Consider the following 22,171-nt stretch of genomic DNA (forward strand, 5'->3'; position numbering starts at 1 on the left):
TGGGGGACTTCCTTTCTTATTAGTATCGGGATGATTCCATGGAATTTTTAAAGGTAGTACAATGGTCATGCAAGATATAAATGGAAAGCATATAATGAAACTGTGGTTTACAACCATGTTCTGAGGATCTGGAGTTCCCTGAGAAGCTCCTCAATGAGAATATGTATAATTAGGCAATATTTTCTGAATGACAACTTCTCCTACAAAGCTTTAGGTCACAGCTTAGTGGAATGAAGGAAATATTTGTAATTGAATATTACATCCTCAGAACATATCTCAGAAGCATATGGATTTTAAAATGATTGGTGCAAATGTTTATTTGAAAGTATACAATTTTGAAAAGTACTTTTCCAAGCTAATTAATCTAAATTATCAAAATACATCTTTTTAGCACTTAATGCCTCCTTAGGGTTCCCCCCCTCCCCTTTCCATTCAATCGTGTCAGTTTCTTGGAGACTGCCTGGACAAATCTCTGCCATTTTCTTGGCAAAACTTTCAGAAGTGGTTTGCTATTGCTTTCTTTCTAGGCTGAGAGAAAGTGACTACTCCAAGGTCACCCAGTGGCTTTTGCCTAAGGCAGGACTAGAACTTTGGGTCTCCCAAGTTTCTGAACTGGCATTAATGTTCCACAATTAAACCTGAAACCTGGCATCTTATGCTGCGAATGAAAGCTAGATGTTTACAAGATACCTTAAAACTTGGAATAAGGCCGACTGAAAAATAAAGAAACTTAATTCTATGTATATTGCTGCTAAAATTATGATGCATGTTATTACACAACACATATACCTGCATATTTATATTTGACATACCTTCAAAACTTGAATGCAGCCCAGCAGAGAACTATTGTGGCTTGAAAAGTGCCTGCCAAATCCCAAATTTTTACATTCTCAGACAGGAAGCAAAACCAAGAGGCTTTTACAAAATCCTAGTAGTCAACCAATCATCCCTAGTGAGTCACAGGTTGATCTTATTATGAAATGCATTATTGGTATGTTAGGAAAATTGGTCATTGGTTCATTATAAGAATAAGCATAGGTACTATTTAATCCCAAGTCAAACTGCATATTTTTATCAGAGAAGTAGATGTTGATCCAAGTATGCATTTAATTTTCTTTTCAGGATTTATATATTATGTTCTCTGACAATACAGTATACATTTTATAATTTCTCCTTTGTACCTTTGTACTTCTTCCACATACTCTAGTGGGTGCTGACCCTCTTTCTTGCATTCATGTACATGTGCACACATATAATTTATTTATATCTGTTGATTTAAATCTAAGGCATAATAGGAAATGCAAAGCATGCAGCATATGAAAAAAAAAATACCAGAATTAACTAAATACATAATAAATCGTCATTCAGATACAAAACATTCAAAAAGCAGATATTTTTTCTTAAGAAAGCGTAGATCCAAATAAAATTTGGATAAAATTTAAAACATATAAAAGATTTGTTGGTTCAAAATATGTGTGTTTGCTGCATTCCCTCCCCAATAACTATAAGTTCCTGTTTTTAATCTGATACTTTTCTAAAATATAATTGCAAATTGTCGAGATTTGTTTTTTGGACTTGACCTTTAAGTTTGTTTTCAGCAAAGTCTGCTGATGGATTTATTTTCTCTTGTCAGGCTCCTTGAGGTGGAAACTATGCTTATTATCTGTTCAAATTGTTTAATGATCTTAGGAGTCCATTTTTAACATAAGCGATCACATTATGCTAGTTTCAAGAATAGTATCATGTCATATAAATATACTTCAGCAAAGCACACTCTTTATTGTATTTCTGTGGTATCTCTTATTTGCTAATAGCATATTTACACTGAACACTTAGCCTGTCAATCAGCACATGGAAAATATGCAGAGTGGAAAAAATATGTCACTTGTGGATATAATATTTTTATATTTTAAAAAAATGTCTGAGAGAAATAATATATGAACAAACATAATTGTGAATCCAGTTGTTAGGATTAGGTGTCATGAATTTGCAATGTGAGTTTGCTGAAAGTAGCATATAAATGTATAGTTGCTGTTGGACTACTCTATTAAGTTATAATTATTTTTTGGAATATATAAAGGCTCTTCATGTTGCTTATTTAATACCCACAGAGTAGAAAGAATAAAAATAAGGACATCAAATCTATTAAGCACACATTGCTGAATCAGTCAAAATTTACTACTTAATAGACTTTATAAGACTTTAATAACTTCAATAGACTTAAAGTTTATCATATTCAAGATTGTTGATTGTAGATTGTTAAATAACTGTGACTTGTATGCTAAGTAAACCACTGCTCTATTGTGCTGACACAAGAACAAATGCTTAACAGTGTCACCTAGGCAGGTTTTGTTCAAAAAGGTGTTTTTCCTATGGATAGCTATGACACTCCCTCTGCTGTCCAATTTAGACCTTAGTTTTATAGACTGCTTGAGTTTTTTGGCCATTCCTATCATTTTTAACTTCTTTCCCAAAGCTCAACTTCTTAATGAGTTTTAACATTTTGTATTTTGTATTATAGTCAGTAACTATACTTTCCTGCTGCAAAGTAGAGATGTTCCTTATAACTTTTTAGATGTGAGAATGGCTAGAGAAGGAAGTGTAAAAGGGAAGACCATGCTATGGCATCTGGAAAAGGAACAAAACTATGGCATCTGGAAAAGGAACAAAACTTTATAACAATACTTTAAAATGGCAGTAACATTTTAGTTTGTTAATTATTTTCCATTGTAACACTGGGGTTCAGTAAAATCTTATTTCTTTTATTTTTAAGTTTAGTGATCTACCAGTGAGGTTTTTTTAAATAAAGAAATAATCTTTGTAAATTATGATTTTGTCATGTTAACTATCCATAGGAAATATATGAAGCCTCCTTCTTTTAATCTCTCTACTTCATTCACTGGTGGCATTTTTTGGTGTGTGCTGCATTTTGCAATATAATGTGCTTTATACCTGCTTCTGATTTAATGTATTTTAAAATACATCTTGATATTTTTATTTGTGTTTTTGTTTATTGGGCCTATCTGTACCTCCTCATTATCATTAAAGCATTATGTTTAGCTATGGAAGGAGAGATTTTATGTGCTTTCAGGGAAATTGTTTGACTTTGGGTTGATAGGAAGACTTTTACATGTTAATCTAATTCCTTCCATCCTTCTATCCTTCCTTCTTTCCATCCATCCATCTTTTAAAACATTATTGATGCTATTGGCTTGCCTGCAGCTAGTTTTTTTTTTTTTTTTAAAGAAGTGTGTCTAATGCTCCTGGAGATGGCATAATATGCTCATGGCTATTAGCTCTCAGACGTATTTCAGCAATATATGTTCACTGCTCTTAAGAGACTTTCTCATCTAGCTGTCATAACTCATGGCTTTACAATTGATCTTTCCGGAAAGGTTTTGATTTTGTTCTTAGTGACTGGCCGTACCCAACAGAGTAGCTGATTTGTGAGATTTCCCATAGCATGCTCTCAACATATCTGGTGCTTTCCATGGGTACCTTTCAATCTCTGCATTCCCAGCTTCATTCTAAATGACTTGGAGTAGAGGAGGCACTTTTCATCTTACACATACAAAGGGCAAGTATTAGTAACTACCCTGAAATGCTTTCACAAAACCATATTTTTAGCAAATAGGAGTTAGCGATTCGCTCAACTTATTTCTTCCCTTTTGCCCATCTTTTAGAACAGGAGTGTCAAACTCACATTGTCACGGCACCGTCATGTTATGTATCACAACTTTTTTCTCCTTCGCTAAACCGGGCCTGGGCATGGCCAGCATGTGACACATCTGCCTTGCAGGCTGTGAGTTTGATAGCCCTGTTTTAGAGTGAAGGCATGTCATGGACAGGTGGATGGGTGAGTGATCTATTGTTAGGCTTCATCTACATCTGTCTAGCACTGAACAGTTTATATTATAAAGCAAATCCAGGGTCTTTCCCATTTAACAGTTTTGGGATTCCCCGTATATCATTTGCCAGTTGCATGCTGGGTTTATTGAAAGACATGACTGATGTGTCAACTTAAAGACATGTCAAACATAGCTGGATTGCCACCTGACAAACTTCGTATGTTCTACAGTTAAAGTATGTTTTGGACTACAAGACCAGAAAACTGAATGGGACAACTAGCTGCAGTCAACTCACGACAATTCGACACAGGATAATTCCAGAGAGGGACAAATAGAATTGCAGCTCACCCCAGCCTCAAAGATTTCTAACTAGAGAAGGTTCAGACCTAAAGCAAGGCAAGGCTCGCTGCAATTATCCCTCTTTTGAGTTATCCCATATTGAATTGTCCCATTGTGAGTTGTCCTGTGATGAGTTAGCCATGGTAAGTTGTCCTACAGCAAGTTGACTGGGGCGAGTCAGCCAAGATGAGTTGCCCCAGTAAAGGACTCCTAAAAATTGTTCTTGGTTAAGCTCAAAGCCATTCAAGGTTTAAGCAATGTGTGGGATCTGCAACAGATATTATGCAATAAGACTCTCATTTATGGAGTGCTGCTTTTTCTGTTAAAGAGTGAGATGTAGATGACATGGATTTGTCTAATATGTTAATTAATATTAATTCTCATATGAATTGAATATTATTTGTTTAATTCTAGTTATATGTGATACGGAATCCTTGTATGCAAAAGATATTTTCATTTTTACTTGGCATAATATAATATTCCAGAAAGTATAAGTCACAATCATATTTCATTGTTCACAACAGACTAAAAAGTAGCTTTCTTTGCTATTGACATGGGTTTTAAATTTTGCACAAAATGAGAATGGGATTACCATTTTGTTCAAAATGTTTTCTAATAGGGTGGGAAACATAATTTAGTCTAATAAATAGTTAAAAATGCTATGTGCAGGACTGGGTGTAAGAGTTTTACATTAAGAAACTGAGAGAAGAATAATTAAATCTTAGATTTGACTTCAAAGTATTTCATCTCCCTAATTTCAGGCCAGCTCAGGAGATGTTTATCACTGCAATGCCTAGATTTCCGAAGCAAATGTTTTTGCTTTTTCCTAGACCTATATTGCTATCACTGTCCCCCTTCCTTCTTCTGAATCACTCATACATAATTATTTGTATAGTTCAATCTAAATATGTACCTTGGTCACTGAAAGCATTTGTTTCTTGTCTTACCTGTTGTAGCTTGTATCATTGTTTTCTTTCTAAGATCTTTTAAATGTTTAAATATATGCTTAAAATATCTGCCATCTTTTTTTTCATAATTGGTTTTTTGTACCTTATCCTCTCCTTTGCTAGCCTAGAACTCTACTTTAATGCAGACAGTTAAATACAGATACCACAAGCATATAATGTGGGTTTTCTTGGAAAGGTGCATGTAATAAGTCCTGTATATACAGGGAGGTTTCAGAAATCATCAAACATCGCCTCTAAAGCTAGACATAATTTTGGAGCTCCACACATAAGTTTTCAGCTGGACCTGAGCTTTCCAACCTTTACTGGAATCTTGATGTAGAAAAGTTTTGGATTTTAAGCTCTTGTCTCTCTATGTTATTTTATTTGTTATTAGCATTTGTATGCTACCCACTCTACTTTGGAATTTGAATGTAAAAGAAAAAAAAAACCCAGACTGTACTGTCTTTAAATATCTATTTTAACCTATTGCTTGTAGTCAGGTTGCTTTTGTTAAGCAAAACTTTTCTCAGCCAAATTTAATCTGAAATCTTTTATAATGTGTGCTAAGCAATGAATTATAGTATTGATACACTTTACTATATTTAATTAGTAGCTATATAGCATTGAAATAAAGTTAGGACATCCATTCCTAAAATTGCAAACAAAATAAATTGTTTGTATTTAGGAAACACCGCCTTTATTTTCAGAGTGATGCTTTTCGGTTCCTAAACAATCCTTCTGGAAAATATACTCATAATATATGTTGCAGAATGAAGAATAATTCTTCCCAAAGTATAATAAAGCAATCTATCTATCTATCTATCTATCTATCTATCTATCTATCTATCTATCTATCTATCTATCTATCTATCTATTTTAAAATTCTTCAAGCAAATCATGTCTGAATAATGGAAGGAAAAAAGCTGAATCTACAAGATGTTAGATAGAGAGGGAGAGAAAAATGTTTTTCCTATGATTATATAAATTTCCCAAATAGTAGAAAAAATTTCTTCTGCCAGCTAATGATCATAAATGGATCTCTATTTGCAAAACAGTGGTAAAATTACATTAACATATCCTTATTCTATAAATAGAAATGTTCCAGGAATGATAATGGTTTGCTGCTCAAATATCCCCCCAGAAGGATCAGAATGCAATTTATCTTACATGGATGAACAAATTGTTCTTTTCAGTCCTACACTGCTTGATACTGTTAGTAAGGAACTTCTTTTCCAGCCTATTTCTCCAGTCAGGAAATGAAAGTTGGGTATTATTTGGTTCAAATTAAAATATTCTGTGAAGTGGGCTTGAGAAGCAAAGTAACTGTCAGAAACCAACAAGCAACGTATCATTTTTGATATGAATTGGCAAGTAATTGTACTCACCTCCTGATGTGCCTAATCCTGTGCAAATACTAAAAGAATTTAGACCTTTTCTCACTGTATCGTTTTCACATGACAAATATAGCATCTGGATAAAAGTTTCCAAACATGGTTTCTAGCACCTTTTGGTAAGTCCAGAAAAGGCTTCAGTCTAAACCAACCAAGCTTTGGGTTGTATACATGGTTACAGCCTAGATCAGTGGTTCTTAAATTATTTGATGCAATTAATCCTTTTCCCAGTCTCAGATAATTTAATAACGCCCCCCAACATATTCTTGTTTTATATAAGTATCTGTCCCCAATTACATTCTCAAATTATAAACAAGCAAATACAAATTGCTCCATTAGCCCAGGATATATCCAAGTTGCCCTCAATTTAAGAACCATTGGATCTAGATGGATCACATCCTGAACGTAAACTCTTCAACTCCTACCCTCAAAACGACACTATATAGAACTGCACATCAGAACAACTAGACACAAGAACAGTTTTTCCCCCAAATGCCATCACTCTGCTAAACAAATAATTCTCTCAACACTGTCAAACTATTTACTAAGTCTGCATTATTATTACTATTACTATTAATCCTCCCATCCTTCCTTTCACCCATCTGCTCCCACTCATGACTGTATGACTGTAACCTTGTTACTTGTATCCTAACAATTTGTACTGACTGTTTCCTAGTATAATTTGATTGTTTATTGTACCCTGTAACTATTATTAAGTGTTGTACTTTATGATTCTTGACTCTTGATGAATGTATCTTTTCTTTTATGTACACTGAGAGTATCTGCACCAAGACAAATTCCTTGTGTGTCTAATCACACTTGGCCAATAAAGAATTCTATTCTATTCTATTCTATTCTATTCTATTCTATTCTATTCTATTCTATTCTATTCTATTCTATTCTATTCTATTCTAGTCTAGTCTAGTCTAGTCTAGTCTAGTCTATTCTGTTCTTTCTTTGGAAATGCATTCAAATCTGGTAAACGGGTATACCTCTGATTTTCTGCCTATTCCTAAAACTGGCATTTCTCTTTTGAAATTAGTTTAATTTCCCATCTCTTCCAAACCACATACATACAGAAGGAAATAGACAAGATGACCTCATCACTAACAGACTGTAAAGTTAGTAGCAAGTCTAGCTATGAAAGGGACAATGCCAAAATAACAATGGCTAGAATCTTTGAATCAGAGAGTTGGAATAGCCCCAAAACACTTGATAGTTGGCCAACTTCTGTTCTGAATCCCTCCAGTAACAGAAAACCCAACATCTCTTTTTAGGTATTGGTTCCACTGTCACATTGCTCCTCTAATTAGGAAGTTCTTTCAATCAGATCTGATGTTTTCAGCTTACATCTCTCATTCTGTGGTTTCCATTCTGGAGTGATAGAAAAGAGGTCTTGTCCTTGCAAAGTTATATATAAATGTCTAGCATAATATGAGTTTTGTTTCAATGTTTTTCATATAATCACATTTTCAATGGAAAGTTATTTCATTCTCTAACAGTGAGAAAGTCTGTCAAGGAATATTCAAAAAATGTAGGAGAGAGAGAGAGAGAGAGAGAGAGAGAGAGAGTGCAGACACTTTGTTAGATTAGGAACAAAATTACATTAAACCGTTGCTAGTTCTATTTTTAAAAGATACATAAGAAGTTTTATAGGAACCTTTTCTTCTTTTTTAATATATTATCTTGCCCTGTGACAAATTGGTGTCATAAGGCATTCTGAAAAATTTTCACTGAGTATCTAGTACAAATAGTCATTATTGTAGAATGGTATTAGTTATGCTGTTGGGTTCCCCAGAATTTTCTTCAGGGCACTATTGTGATATTTCCTGGGATGTGTGTTTATTTGAGTGTGTATCCACTTTGGCTTCTGTTATCTCCAACATCTAGAATTCTAATATGTGTTTCACGAGTAATAAATCCTTCTAGATAAAGCTTGGAATAATATAAATCTAAAGAGCTGAAAACTGTAACCATAGTTCTGAAATCATCCAGCATCCCTTCTTTTATTTTAGATTTATTTCTGCTGTGCCTCTTCCATTTCCCATGTCCTTGAAGATTCTTAACATCAGATTTCCTAACTTCTGGGCCTTCATCACTGACAATGGTTTTAACATCAGCTATTAAACTCCCTTTATCCCTTCATCAAATTCTAATCTGGAAGTTATTCTTCCTATTGGAAAGCATTTGATCAATCTTTCATTGGACATATCTTTCAGCTGCAGTCCTCAAAAGCCTCACTGAAACCAAACTCGGCTGTATTTTACACGAATGCTGTTAGTTTCAAGTTTCAGGAGTCAGTTGTCAGTTCTGAATAGTAAAAAGGGAAGAAAAAGACCCAGTGCTTGGAGTCCTTCTCATATGTTCCCATCTTACATATCGTACTTAGACTTTCTGTCTCCACCAACTGTTCCTGTCTTTCATTTAAAATTATTTTCTCTTTTTCTTTTGTTTTTAGACCCCAGACAAGCACAGTCATCCCCTCCATGGTCCTATGACCAGTCTTACCCATCATATTTGAGCCAGATGACTTCACCATCCATTCATTCCACAACTCCCTTGTCCTCCACACGAGGTACAGGGCTTCCTGCCATCACCGATGTGCCCAGACGGCTGTCAGGTAAAGACTGTGTTTGAATTAAACTAGTTCTCTCAGAGGGAAGCTAGGAAAACCAAGAACAGTTTAGTACATATATACTTAGTAGATATATTTATTTTAGGTGCATATTACTAAAAAGAGTTGGGGTTCCTCTATGAGGTAACCTCCTCACTTTGCAGTGATTTGAATGCTGAAAATTACTTGAAGTCTCAGGATCTCATTGCTTTACTGTGCTCTGTTCCATAATATTTTTAAAAGCAGGAATACCTTACCTCCTTTTTACTTCTTCTTCTTCTTCTTCTTCTTCTTCTTCTTCTTCTTCTTCTTCTTCTTCTTCTTCTTCTTCTTCTTCTTCTTCTTCTTCTTCTTCTTCTTCTTCTTCTTCTTCTTCTCCTCCTCCTCCTCCTCTTCCTCCTCCTCCTCCTCCTCCCTCCCTCCCTTCCTTTCTTCCTTCCTTTTCCTTCCTTCTTTCCTTCCTTCCTTCCTAAATTTGCCCACCCATTACTGTTAAAAACTCCATAGCTGTAATACTTTGATCACGTATTCTTCTGCAGTTAATAGACTTTAGAGAAAATGACTTTATCGTGTATTCAAGATCCCTCTCAGAAGCTAGGAAATTAAAGAATAGAATGCCATTTTGGAATAAGTTGAGGATAGTAGCAATGAAAAAGGAATGAAAATCTTCACAGACATAATGCTGAGCACCAGCAATACTAAGTCTAAACAAATGATCTCTTGTTAAAAAAATTTATGTTCTCTTGGAAAATAATCTTATTGTTATATTGCAACCCAGCCCTCCATTGTCATCCTCTGTAGTTTGTTATTAGTGACTTGCTTGCCTAAAGTATGATTTATGATTAACCCATAAAAAGTTCCATATGATCTGCTTTCCTCATCTTTCTTTCAAGTTGGCAAGACACAGTTTTTAACATTCCGTGCACCTGTTTGATTCTCAGCCAGGTGAATGTCTATAGAATATATCTATAGTGTCATTGACAGGCTGAACTACAGCCAGGAGTCATACAAGATTTGATTTGTCTGGTTTCTTTCTTTTCTTTTATCTTAGGGATGGGAATTTGTTATATTTCAAAAGAAAGAGCAATAAGAATCAACATCTTTATTTTCAACTATTCAGTCAGTCTTCAGATGTTTACCTTCATGTCCATATTGGGGAGATTTGAATGTATGACTTCTGGAAATGCCAGCCAACTCAGTTTTTTTTTCTTCTTTTAACTGAAATAGAACACATACAACTGGTTTTAATTGTAGACCATTTTCACTTACTTCAAGTCTTTATAGTGTCAAGTCAGTGGTTTGTTGGGGTTTTTTTCAGTTTTTGCTATTGGCAAATACCTGTGGGAAGCAGTAGGTTGGGACCCAGAGCCCTTGCTTGTCAGTATTCATTCCAGCATAACTGGGGAAGAGCCAAAGGACTTGGACATCTCATCTTATCCCATTAGAAAAAGAAAAAAAATAGCACTTCCTTTGTTCATAGTTTTTAACAAAAGTCAAATTCTTTCACTAAACATGGTGTTTCCTCCCTTTTTTCAAAGAAAGTGAACAAACTTTCAGGTGACTGAACAAGCTATATTTCATCTAAATGTACAGCCAAAATGGATCATTATTGATGTTTTTAAACTGAGACTATAATAAATGATCTTGAAATTTGAAATAATAGTACACATATTGCCAATTTGTATTTTATAACATATAATGATTTTCAATTATTATTGATAGAATTCCAATGAAGGAATGGGGATGAGAGAAATATTTAAATGGAATACCCTGCCATGACTAAAAAATAGCAAATTGGAAAGTAAGAAAATTAAAGAATTTCATTATCAGAGTTGGAAAAACACAGAAAGCCAAATGTTATATCAAGAAAGATAATCCTGATCTAAGGACCAGCAAAGACAAGATTTAAATAGATTAGTGTTGAGAATATTAAAAAGATTGGGAAGAGATTGCTAACTTTAAGCTTTAATGAAAAAATAGGAACCCATTCAGATGGCATTTTCTTATTCAGAGAGTTAAAGGATCCTTTTATAAAGTATAGTCATAGAGTGTTCTATATCAACTTCCTTACTACTATATTTAAATCAGTGTTGGTATTAGAACAAAATATAAAGGCTTTATACTTCCAGTAGCTAATAATATAATGATTAGAAAAGCAGCAGGAATCTTTAATCCTGATATATTGCACAACCATATTTCCATTCTAAACAGTGTTTACAGTGATTATTGGTTAAATAGAGTTAAACATATTAATGTCAACATCTGGCTTTTCTTTATTAGTGTCAAGCAAAATAAGGAATCTAGCCACATTTATGGTTAAGGAATTTAAAGAAGCCCTCCCACCATTTACCATCACACATTTATCATGCTGATGTTCTTGGCATCTTTAACAGTCTATAGCTGTCTAGATATATTAGGGTTATATTAGTGTTTCAGACAGCAAACAGAAAGTTTGAAAGGGCAATAGATGTCATAAATACTTGGGTTCTCCTATCCGGGAATTGCCAATATATGAAAGTACTCTCTTTGAGCTTTGGCAATTATTTCTCATGAATGCTCGGCATGTCACACTCAGTTCATTCCCTTACAATCAACCCTAGATTCTGAATTGAACTCCACTACCCGATCATTTTTGCTCCAGTTGCAGTTATTTGTTTCGGTTGCTTGATTTCTGTTCTTTGTGCCACCTCTGTCACTCTTGTAAAACATAAAAATGTCAAAACTATAATGGTGGGAGGGAAAATTATTTGTATTTTGAGGATATATTTTATGAACACAGAATAATAGAGTTGGAAGGAACTTGGAGGTCATCTAGTCCAACCCCCTGTTCAAGCAGGAGACTCTATACCATTTCATACAAATGGCTGTCCAATCTCTTCTTAAAAACTTCCAGTGGTGAAGAACCTACAACTTCTGAAAAGCCATTCCACTGGTTAATTATTCTCGCTGTCAGGAAATTTCTCTTTAGTTCTAGATTGCTTCTCTCTTTGATTAGTTTCCATCCATTGCTTCTTGTCCTGCCTTCAGATGCTTTGAACAATACGTTGACCCCCCCGCTTCTTTGTGGCCGCCATTTAGATATTGGAAAACTACTATCATGTCACCTGTAGTTCTTCTTTTCACTAAACTAGACATACCCAATTCCTGCAAACCACTCTTCATATGTTTTCACCTTCTGTTCTCTAATCATATTTGTTGCTCTTCTCTCTACTCTTTCTCCATCTTTTTTATATGGTGGCAACCAAATCTGGATGCAATATGTGGTCTTATCAAGACATTATAAAGTAGGACTAATACTTCACGTGATGTTGAGTCTATCTCCCTATTGATGCAGCATAGAACTATGTTAACTTTTTTGGCAGTTGCAGCATACTGCTGGCTTAAATTTAAATAGTTGCCCATTAGGACTCCTAGATCCCTCACAGTTATTGCTGTTGAGCCAGGTACCACCTATTCTATACCTGTATATTTGCTTTTTCGTAGTGTGAAACCTTACTTTTCTCATTAATGAGTTTAATTTTGTTGCATAGGGTTCAGTTCACAGCTAAGATCCTTCTGGATCTTGAGCTTATCTTCCAGCATGTTGACTAATACCGCCAGCTTGGTGCAGTTTAATGAGCTCACCTTTTATCCCCTGAAGAGTATTGGGCCTAAGAGAACTTGGAGGTACTCCACCTCATACTTCTCTCGATGTAGCTGTAGTCCCATTGAAGACTACTTGCTGAGTGTGTTTGGTCAGCCAGTTACAGATTTATCTGGTGATTATGCTGTCTAACCTACATTTTTCTATCTTATCAGGTAGTAGATCTCTATCTTTACCAAGTATGTTATAATCTACTTTATCAAATGCCTTACTAAAGTCCAAGTATATTGTGTTTGTAGCATTTCTCTGGTCCACTAATTTAGTCAAAAAATGCAACAATATTTGTTTGGCATGATCTGTTTTTGATAAACCTATGTTGGCTTCTGGTTTTAACTTTGCTTCCCTGTAGGTGTTTGCAGATTTGTTCCATAACTTTATTTATTAGCTTCATTTATTTATTAGAAAAGAAAATGAGCATTTTGATCTTATATATTTTGCTTACCTTTGATTTGATAATTCTAATGGCTCTGCTAGACATAAGTAGGACATGCGGGGGCGGGGGGGACGGGACATGGACAGCAAGATGAATTTAACAAGAGAGTTAGGAAACGTGTTTGGTTACAGCATTTAGAGTAAAACTCCACATTATGTGCCATTTCTGGACATTGACTGACACATTGACTGCATTTGGAGATTAGGTTTTCTTTTTCCTTTAGGAAACATAATGATCAGGTTAGGGTTACATTATTTTGTGGGAATGGCAATCCATGTCTCAGTTCCATACCCCCATTAGCTCATGTAACCTAGAGGGAAAGTGTCAAAGAAGTGTTGATTTGCTATCCTATTTACTCCAAGTAATGTATTTTAATGTTGAACAATACATGATTCTTAAGTGTTTGCCTTTAGATTGCAAAAAGTTCAGCTAATTCAACACTATTGCTTGCCCCCTTTTAACCCTCTGTACATAGAAACCTATGCATAATCTCTCTTTCTCTCCTTTTTGTAATTAATATTCAAAGTTATTCATGCTTATACTAAATTATTATAAAAATAATAATTCTAAAACTACAATGTATTTTGCTTCTTCAACTTTGAAAGGTGTAGTAACTGCAGTGGTTACTGTCTGAGTTTTAGAGTTTGGTCAGCTCTGGTTCGGAAGCGTTTAATGTATAAAGTTCCCATAGTTTGTATATACAGGCTGAGATTATCTGTTAGTATGAGTGATGACTCCTTAGCTTTAATAACACTGAGATAAAGTTGTATTTAGTTTAATCTTTTTCTTCAGTTGAAGGCTTATATATATTGGACAGCTATTATCTTCTATCCAACCTCAAGGTTGGGGAATATGGTGAAGAAAGTGGAGGGATCTGGACAAATTGGATTATTATTTTGACCCTTAATACAATTAAGGTGGTTTACTGGATGGATGCCACATTGGCCGCTTTTATAGATGTGTGGTAAGCTGCAAATGGTGAGCATGCAACTATTCTTGTCTTTCTAATCTAGGCTTTTCAGGAGCCTTTGATCCTAGACCATTTATAGCAGTTGGAAGTGGGAAGCATTTTTTTCCTGCTCCTTCCTAAGTGAATATAGTCACTGTTTGCAGGTTGAGCTCTTGCGCATGTCAATGTGAGGTGTTCCAAGACTTGTTTCTCCCCTTATACCGTTTAACATGTACATTAACCACTAGAAAAAGCCATATGCCAATAGAGTGGACATTATTAATGTAGCAATAATATCTAGTCATACATTTCTACACCAGCCTAAATGGGAGCTATGATGGAAATCTTGACCCAGTGTCTAGGGGCTGTCAGAATCTGAAAGGAGAGAAATAGATTCTGATTCAAACCAAGTAGATGTTGGTTCAGAAACCAACTGAATTCAGAATCAATTATGATTCTGGGGTGAAAGAAACCTTAGTTCTTGATGGGGCTGCATCTCCCTGAAAGAACAAGCTCACAAACTGAGAGCACACCTAGATTTGGGACTCCTACTGATCAAGCATAAGGGCATTTGCCCTGCTTTGCCTGCTGCAACAGTTATAGCCTTACCAAGAAGAGGGCACTCTGAAGACAGTTACTCATCCTCTGTGATCTTGTGCCTGGATTACTACAATTCACTATACATGAGTTACCTTTGAAAATCACCTGAAAATACAGCTCCCACTGTGCAATTCCCATATAATACAGCTACTATGGTTGGTTATCAATCTGTTTCCAGGTTGAATCACAGACAACTACAATGATCTAATACATATCGATTTTACAGTAGGCAATGTTAAAAAAGCACTACACAATCTAAAACCATCTTTATCTATTGGACAGGACGGAATATGTGCCTACTTCTTAAAAAAGCTGTTCACTGCCATAGCAGAACCTCTAAGCATAATCTTTGAAAAATCTTTCAGGACCAGCTCCTTGCCAAACCTTTGGTCACAAGCCACGGTCAACCCCATTTTCAAAAAGGGAGACCCTGGTTGAAAATTACAGACCAATCTCCTTATGCTGCGTCACCTGTAAAGTCATGGAATCAATTATATATCAATCCGTTATCCTCCACTTAGAGACAAACAACCTACTCTCTAATAAACAATTTGGTTTCAGGAAAAAACTATCCTGTAATCTTACACTGCAAAAACATATGGACTACACAACTAGATAAGGGCAAAACAATAGACATAATCTATATAGACTTCTGTAAAGCCTTTGATTCAGTGATACATGACAAACTACTATTAAAACTAAAAACTTATGGTATCTCTAGATACCTGCATAACTGGATAGAAGCGTTCCTGTCAAACAGACAACAAATGGTCAAAATTGGAAACGTCCTATCAAATTCTGTACCTGTCAACAGTGGTGTCCCCCAAGGCAGTGTTCCAGGACCAACTCTCTTCATACTCTACATAAATGACCTCTGTGATCACATTAAGAGCCACTGCCGTTCTTTTTGCTAATGATGTAAAGATATTCAACACCACAGATAATTCTGCTACCTTTCAAAAAGACCTCAACTATGTATCAGAATGGTCAAACAAATGGCAACTTCAAATCTCAAGAAATAAATGCTCTCTCTTACCTATTGGCAAGAAAATAAAATAGTCAAGACCTTGTTGATGATCCAAACTCTGTCAAGGACCTTGGAGTACTCATCTCAAATGATCTAAGTGCTAAAGCCCACTGTAACTATATAGCCAAAAAGGCATTAAGAGTTGTTAACCTAATCCTACATAGCTTTTTCTCTGGTAATATCACACTACTAACTAGAGCATACAAAACATTTGCAAGACCAATACTTGAATACAGCTCATCAGTCTGGAACCCACATTACGTATCCGATATTAACACAGTAGAGAAAGTCCAGAAGTATTTCACAAGAAGAGTTCTCCACTCCTCTACTCATTGCAGAATACCTTATGCCACCAGACTTCAAATTCTAGACCTAGAAAGCCTAGAACTACACCATCTTCGGTCCGATCTAAGTATAATATATAAAATCATACATTGCAATGTCTTACCTATCAATGAATACTTCAGCTTCAACCATAACAACACAATAGATACAAACTCAAGGTTAACTGCACCAAACTTGATTGCAGGAAATTTGACTTAAGCAACAGAGTTGTCAATGTCTAGAATACTCTATCTTACTCTGTGGTTTCTTCCCCAAACCCCAAAAACTTTAACCTTAGACTTTCTACTATTGACCTCACCCCTTTCCTAAGAAGTTTGTAGGAGGCATGCATAAGCGCACCAACGTGCCTACCATCACTGTCCTATTGTTTCTTTTATTTTTCTTGTATGTATCCATGTATTCATAACTATGTTTATACTTATACCTATTATCTTGTAAACAATTGACAAATAAAATAAAATAAATAAAAAGAAAGTTAGTTAATACCTATATATTTTGGGGATTGAATATCTTAGAGACTACCTATTCCAACTAAATTCTGCTACCCAGCTAGGAGGAATAGGGAGCACTTGCTGAATATTTCCTCCTATCAGAAGGTACATGAAAGGAAGAAAACTGAGGTAGTAAACCCAGTGGCTGCTTGTTTACCCCACTCGACAAGACAAGAATGACCACACTGGAGTTAAAACTGGCCTTTTTGTGATTAAGCAGCTAGAGGAAAATCTGTACCATTACTGTTATTATTCACATTTTATTGTTTGCTTATTTAATTAAAGTCTTCTTTATATTCTGTCTGATTTTGTACACATCTTGTTTAGCCTCTGGGGTGAAATGATTTATAAATCTTATAAATAAGTAAATAAAAAGTAAAATGCGCATACACACATATGCACACATATATGAAGAGAAAGTTTCACCTTGTAAAGATGGAGATTTGCCAAAATATGACTTACTTAAACTAAAAAGATCTGTAAAATAATATTCTAGGATAAGATAGATCCATTTCATTAGGTTGATTTGTGATGTTCCTAAATGAAGCTGGAGGCTTAAAAATGTCATCTGGCAGCCATAGTGTATACTTCATATAATTTTTTATTTTTGCTGCATTCTCTCTCTCCCCCCCCCCCATGTGTGGGGGGTGGGGGAGTAAGAACAAATTATGAATTTATAGATGCATGTGGACAATTAGAGCCCTTGTATATGTGTCAAGGAGGAAGTTTATGGAAGATAATGGAATCCATTCCAGTAAACATTAAAACAGAAATAATGTCCCCACCAAAATCAATGGAAGTTCTGCAGTTGATTTTACTGGAGCCAGAATGTCACCCAAAGTTAGTCATTACTAACAATAAGAATTCACTAGTTGTACAATGACTGTTAAATTTAACTGAATTTAATTTTGTCCATGGCAAATGAGCAGCCAAAAATCCTTATGATAATGGCCCTGTTAGAAGACCAGCTAAAATGTTTTGAAAGCAATTTTTTTTCAGTAGGAGATGATAAGTGAAACAGAGCTTTTCAGCATTCATTAAACTACGCTTACCAATTTGACTGACTTATAGGGATTTTAATTAATATTCCATTTTTTTTCTTGGTGAATGTCCATGTTATGATCTAATATTAGATTTTTCAAACAGAAAGTACTCTTTTTTTAGCCTTTAGCTTTTGAGACCTTTGTCTGTAAAGGCTATTTTAGTAATTTGATATATTAGTAAATTGGTGCAGTATCTTTTTGCTAGCAAAGGTATCAGATCAAGGCAGTTTAAAACATTTAAAAGATGGCATAGATCTGTTCTAGAGGAAAACAAAGTTGGTTTGTATTTTTAAATATCAAGAGCTCCAATAAATGTACTAAAGTCTTGCACTCTTAATGCCTAGTTTGGTGCTTGAACTACATTACTCACCCTGTGGTGTACAATTCCAGAATAAGGCCAATTTACATTTTAGATGAGAAACTGAAGCCAATAGAATGCCTTTGCATGTATTTCCCTATCTTTGTTGTCAAATATCTTCTCTGGGCCAAGCTAGGGATTAGGGAGAAGAGCACTTAAACAACCTTTGTAAATCATTTTCTCCAGTTCAATACCAATCTCCTCCTCAAATTTAGCTGATACTGTGATGACATGAAATTAATTTCTCTAGTTTATGGCAGCCGTGTCAGGGAAACATGAAGTATTAACTTTCTTTCCCTAGATATAAGGAGGTAGATATTAGGAAAATGGTACAATTGTCTCTGTGTGCAATCAAAATTTGGCCCATTTTTGATGCAAAAAGCAGGATTATGCAAATCCTCTGAAAGGGAAGCACTTGCAAAGCACCTGTGGTTGAATTATTAAAGCAGTCATATCTTTTTACTGACTCACATCATGGCTTCACATAGCTCCATCAGCACTTTGCCTTATTTCCCCCAAGCTCTTATTTAAGGGTTCTGAAGCATTTCTTTCAAAGGATGTGCATAGTCCCAGCAGCCATCATCACAAACAGGGGCAGGATTTGCTCATTCTATAATTCTCCTGCTTTCAGTCAGACTACATTGGTATTTCTCCATATTTTCATTTTTTTTAACAAAAGCTGAACTTAACCATTGACTATAAATTCACTTGAATTCTTTGATTAAATTGTCTTTATTTTTTAAAAAAACATACACAATAAAGAGGAACGGCGTAGAGATTGGAGTGGGATTGCTCAAAGTAGAATTGCTCTCTCAGATATGCACTACATGTGTCAGTTTTTACATGTATAATAATCCTGATGCCTTAATGCAGAGGTCTCCAAACTTGATAACTTTAAGACTTGTGGACTTGTGGACTTCAACTTCCAGAATTCTCCAGTCAGCATAGCTGGAATTCTGGAAGTTGAAGTCCACAAGTCTTAAAGTTGCCAAGTTTGGAGACCCCTGCTTTAATGGAAGCTAAGACAGCAGGAAAACTCAATGATGGGGAAAAAAAAGAATTTATATATTCTTGGGCAGTCTATTTTTAATGAGGGCTAACCAAAGGGGGAAAAAATGGTGAAACTTTCTGAAATGGAATATATTTGTTGCTGGCACAGGAAATAGCACACTGCAATCAATGTGTGAGTGTATAGATACGTTTTATCTGAGCTCTTTTGTGCAATATGTTTTATATTTAGGACACATATCAGGATTTGCATCTGTTTTCAGAACTTGCTGCTAACAGTTAGTAATGATGCCAAAATACACTTGAGTTCCAGCTTGAAACCAAATGATACTGCCTTTTTTGTTATTCCTAATTTGAAGTCTGATATTAATTAGAGACGTTTTCCATAAGCACTATATCCTTTTTCTGAAGTGCTCATTAAAATTATATTAACTTCAACTGGAATAAGGCCTCACAGCCTGAATTGCTTTGGTAATGCTTTATTCCTAACTGGCCTTTTTGTCATTTGGGTAAACAACATGCTAATTCTTAATGGGAAGAACAAAAAACTCTGATTCCAAACATATAAAAGGAACAAATCTTACCACCCCAGCCTCCGAGACAAAAATCAATAAGAGGTTCAACGTGGGAGGCCCCCAGAATTGAGGTTCTAAGAACTCTTACTGGAATTCTATTTTTCACTGAGGATAATTGCTAAGAGTGGCCAGATTGAGAAGCAGGACCAAGAAGTCAGAAGAAAAATTCAGCTTCCTTTTTCTCAGATGACTTTCTTCAGTTACGGCATATAATTCAGGACAGGATTAAAGGTAATATCACTGTATTTGAACCTAACACTGAACCTAGGCTGGCCTAGACTTCTGTCAGGCTTACAGTCCCCAATTAACCATTCAAATTATAGTTTGAAGTTGGCTTATTGCTATTTGGTCATAGTTAAAGCTAATTATGTTAGCCTGGATTTGGGTGTCTCTACAAAAGGCAATGAAGGAAAAATCCATAAACCAAAGGAAAGTTTTCTGAACTCTGGCTGGAAAATGAGCAGGGAGTCTGCAAGCACATGCCTATTATAGTAAGCCGTTATTTTAATGGATTAACCAAACTGGCCCAAACAGCCTACTGTAATTTAACAAGAACTTCATTTGTTTGTGCCTTCTATCTGCTCTACTTGTTAGGCCATCCTTTGACCTGCTATATGATGGATTCTTTGATGTACACAAGGCATTTGTATGATTTTACACATACTTTAGAAATCAATGCATTTATATCTCAAAAAATCCTTTCTAATGACTGTGATGACAAGTCTCAAAATATTTTCTGGGCACACAAATATTTGCTACATATTTGGCAATGACTCAGTAATTCAGTATGCATTTTTGGTGAGATTTTGCAGAAGCAATAATAAAGTGTCCAAACTATACTGTAGTCCTGCAGTAGCATTCCCTAAGTATCTTTAGCAGCTAATGTTTGATAATATTGGAAAATTAGGTGGGATTTGGAATGAATATTGCAATGAATATATGATATCTGATATTTAGAAGTAGTAGTATTTGATGTTTAAAATATTGTAATGTGAATATTAAAAAGATCTGACAGCTGGCACACAGTAGCAGTTAATATTTGGCAGAAAGTGATATATAACATTAATATAAAACAATAATGGATAGATATGTGAAGGCAGTTTGTATCTGATAGCTACCTACCGTGTTTCTCCAACAATACGACCTCCCCCAATAGAAAGACCCAGCATGTTTTCTAGGCATAAAATGAAATTAAGCCCCTCCCCCCAAATTTAGGCCTATTTTAAAACATGCAAAATGGGGGGAAAGGTGGGGGGACTTGCCGTTAGGAGCGCCCCACAGGCAGCAATTCCTCGTCACCAGCTGCTCCTAATGGGTGATCATGGCAGAGCGCGGAGAGCTCCCTACTCCTGCCAAGCACCTTTGCGGCAGACCCAAGACCTTCAGTGCCCACCACTGTTGATTTCCCTTCTGCCCATTCCGCCGCCGCGTTTGGAGCTGCCACTTTCATGTTTGGAGCACCACTGCTGTTTGGAGCACCGCTGCCGTTTGGAGCTGCCGCTTCTGCATTTGGAACTGCCACTGTGTTTGGAGCTGCCACTTCCGTGTTTGGAGCTGCCGCTGTTTGGAGCACTGCTGCTGTTTGGAGCTGCCGCTTCCGCATTTGGAGCTGCCGCTTCCGCGTTTGGAACCCCACTGCTGTTTGGAGCACTGCCACTGCTTGGAGTTGCCATGTCCACATTTAGAGCTGCTGCTGCGTTTGGAGCTGCCACTTCCGTGTTTGGAGCACTGCCGCTGTTTGGAGCACCGCCGCCATTTGGAGCGCCACCGCCACTGCCACTCTAAACACGGCGGCAGCTCCAAACGCAGAAGTGGCAGCTCCAAACATGATAGCAGTGCTCCAAATGGCGGCAGCACTCCAAATGGCAGCAGCACTCCAAACACAGAAGCAGCAGCTCCAAACGTGGTGGCGTAATGGGCAGAAGGGAAAGCAACAGCAGTGGGTGCCAAAGGTCTTGGGTCTGCAGCAAAGGTGTTTGGTGGGAGTAGGGAGCTTTCTGTGCTTCGCCATAATCACCTGTTAGGAGTGGCTGGTGGCGAGGCTGCCCGCGGGGCGCTCTAGATGAGGATGCAAGGGGGGGAATTAAGTCACCCCCCAAAAGACGGCCTAGCCGTTTTTTTGGGGCTCAAAAAAATATAAGACACGGCCTTATTTTATGAGAAAGCATGGTAGCAATTGAATTAGTATATTTTTATTTATTTTTCCTTAAATTCATTTATTCAGTCAATCTGTAGAAATTACATCTGATCAAATTCAATTCTGAAATTCAGTTGACAACTTTTGAGATTGTTTCTATTCTGAGTTCAGGACAAACTTGAAAATAGATGTGGATAAGATCAACCTAGATTTCTCCATGTTTACTTTCTCCTCATGCTCCCAAAACAGTCTTGAACAAGTGTGTCAGGGGCACAAAATATTCAGATGTAGAAATGTATCCACATTTGATATTTTGGCCTATATTTATTTTCATATGAATATATTTCCACCTGTGCAATGGAAATCCTCTCTTCCTATATGCTATTCTTCCTATTCTTCCTATTCTTCCTATTCAGCTGGTTC

The 22,171-nt window shown here is 36.1% G+C and overlaps 1 protein-coding gene across 9 annotated transcripts in view; it reads left to right on the top strand.

Moving 5' to 3' along the window:
* RUNX2 (RUNX family transcription factor 2) overlaps window positions 1–22,171 on the top strand; it is a 248,287-nt gene that overhangs the window by 131,645 nt on the left and 94,471 nt on the right. For 7 of the 9 annotated variants that reach the window (XM_087919389.1, XM_087919386.1, XM_087919387.1 and 4 more), the window contains one exon: window positions 8,984–9,145. The exons of the other annotated variants lie outside the window; for them this stretch is intronic. In XM_087919389.1, the coding sequence (XP_087775515.1) occupies window positions 8,984–9,145 (162 nt within the window). The remainder of the gene's footprint in view (window positions 1–8,983; window positions 9,146–22,171) is intronic. 9 annotated transcript variants of the gene reach the window in all.

This window comes from Pseudonaja textilis, chromosome 1 (assembly GCF_049901715.1).
Source record: "Pseudonaja textilis isolate UNSWEBS1 chromosome 1, rPseTex1.2, whole genome shotgun sequence".
Lineage (NCBI taxonomy): Eukaryota > Metazoa > Chordata > Lepidosauria > Squamata > Elapidae > Pseudonaja > Pseudonaja textilis.